The sequence below is a fragment of the Aegilops tauschii genome, chromosome 7, assembly GCF_002575655.3.
Source record: "Aegilops tauschii subsp. strangulata cultivar AL8/78 chromosome 7, Aet v6.0, whole genome shotgun sequence".
Lineage (NCBI taxonomy): Eukaryota > Viridiplantae > Streptophyta > Magnoliopsida > Poales > Poaceae > Aegilops > Aegilops tauschii.
The window spans coordinates 325,622,939-325,624,988 of NC_053041.3; the positions used below are offsets into that span (position 1 = coordinate 325,622,939).

The 2,050-nt window shown below is 48.3% G+C and overlaps 1 protein-coding gene across 1 annotated transcript; it reads left to right on the plus strand.

Moving 5' to 3' along the window:
• Window positions 1-400: 400 nt before the first annotated feature.
• Window positions 401-1,271, plus strand: LOC141027135 (uncharacterized). The gene is made up of 2 exons (XM_073504103.1): window positions 401-1,131; window positions 1,257-1,271. Exons 1-2 carry the CDS (start codon window positions 430-432, stop codon window positions 1,269-1,271), a joined length of 717 nt encoding a protein of 238 aa, XP_073360204.1. The 5' UTR covers window positions 401-429.
• Window positions 1,272-2,050: the final 779 nt, after the last annotated feature.

The following is a 2,050-nucleotide window of genomic DNA, read 5'->3' on the forward strand; positions in this document are numbered from 1 at the left end:
GATCAAATAATTATCATCCAAGAAGATCCTATAGGTTTTGCTTGGCACAAACACTAATTAAAACATAAAACCACATCTAACCAGAGGATAGATCAAATATTTATTACTAAACAGAACCAAAAATCAAGAAATAAAAATAAAATTGGGTTGCACCTAACAAGCGCTAATTTTCTTTTTTATTTCTTGCTTTTTCGTGAAATTAAAATAAAATTGGGTTGCCTCCCAACAAGCGCTAACGTTGTACCACAGCGGCGGGCTTAGGAGCGGGCGTTGTCTTAATCATGGAGGTATTCACGATGGCGCCCCAACCCACCCACCCACCCCTAAACCCTAGGCCGCCGGCGATCTCTCCCTCTTTCCAGTGATTTGGTAATTGGCTCCGATCATCTTCCTCGGCGCTCTTTGATCTCTCTTCATATACCCTTTGTGATGGGTTCTTCCTCTGGATCTACCCTTGGCTTGGACTTCTCCAAGGGTAGAGTTTTTGCTGATGAGATCTACAATGCTTCGGGCTTCACAGTGCATCCCATGGAGAATTTGGGATCCTTCACCTTAGTGGTTTCTTTCAGCCGCCATGATTTTCGTCTTTCAGAGGATTCAGTGGCAGCAGCTTTTGAATCTGCTTTGGGTGGATCTGCCATTGATTTTTTGGTTTCCGCCATTGGTGATAAGGTATTCAGCTTTAATGTTTCTTGCAAAGATGTGGGGTTTTACATTGTGGATACACGATCCTACTCCTGCCCTCAGTTTAAATGTTACTTTCATTTGTGGGGAAATGGGGGACCTAATTGGGTTCGTGAGTTTAAGATTTGGAAGAAAGAATGTGATGCTGAGTGGATCTTGGTTAGTCCTTCTAAGCGTAGGGTTGCCTTGGGTCTGTTAGCTATGCATAATCCACCTGCTAAATCTGCTCTTAAGTCTGGTTCCTCTGTTCGCAAGAAGCTATCTTTTGCTACATTTCAAAATTATAGTGTTTGCAAGGGTTATCGTTATCATGCCTCGGCGGATTGCATTGTTGCATCTGAGGATGCGGGTTATCATATTACTGCCGCTGAGCGCGTGGTTATCCATCCTCCCAAACCTATTGATTTGCAATGGACTGTTGCTTCGCCTCCGATCATCTTTGGATCGGTGAGCTCGTCGGTGATTCAACGGCTCCATGATTTGGGCGACCTTCCTCCTCAGGATCCGGCACATAATTTGCATGGGTTGAGTAGTACTGCTTTGATTGCCCATGATGGGCCCTCATCTGCCAGGCCCTCTCTGCCTAGTATGGATCTTCCCACATCTCGGAATGGGCCGGGCCCGATTTCTTCGCCTCGGGATATTCCGGGGTCTCAGGAGGCACATGCTTCTTTTGAATCTTTGATTGACAATATGGCTGAGAAAGTTTTGACTTGCCCAAAGTGCTCCTTATCTGGTCATTTTGAAAAAAATTGCCCCCTCAATACTGTTTGTGCAGCTTGCACGCGTGTGGGCCATAGTAAGCGGGATTGTGCAAAGATTGCAACTGCACAGGGTTTATTTTGGAAGCCAAAATATCAGCCACCTCCTCCGGTTCCCGATACCGGTCTCCACTCTGCTGCCACCACCTTTGACAGGGCTGCCATATCTAGTTCAATTACCCCTCCACCAAAAACCCCAACATCCACACCTCCGGCGACTCCTCCACCTCTTGCGTCTGCTCCGGTGTCGGGTCCCTCTGCCGAGCCCATGGCGGTCTTCGCCATTGATCCCATGCGGTACGTGCCAGCGGGTCACCATATCATTGATGGTGGTGCCAATCGTGTGCCTCGAACTTTCGTTTCGCCGGCGTCCCCCATTGTGAAGCGGCATGAGCAGTTCATGGTGGTGGAAGTGATGCCGCTGCCTCCTCCTAACCAGGTGGGAGTTGCTCGGGAGGCTGTGGTCGATTTCTTGGAGCATCGTGGAGTTCAGGTTCGATCTGCGCAGCCTTGGGTCTGTGGTGTTGGTTTGTTCGAGTTGAGAGATGCTGGTGTTCGTTTTCCTCTGCTGCAGTTGCCGCCTCAGCCTCTAGGCAATGACACCT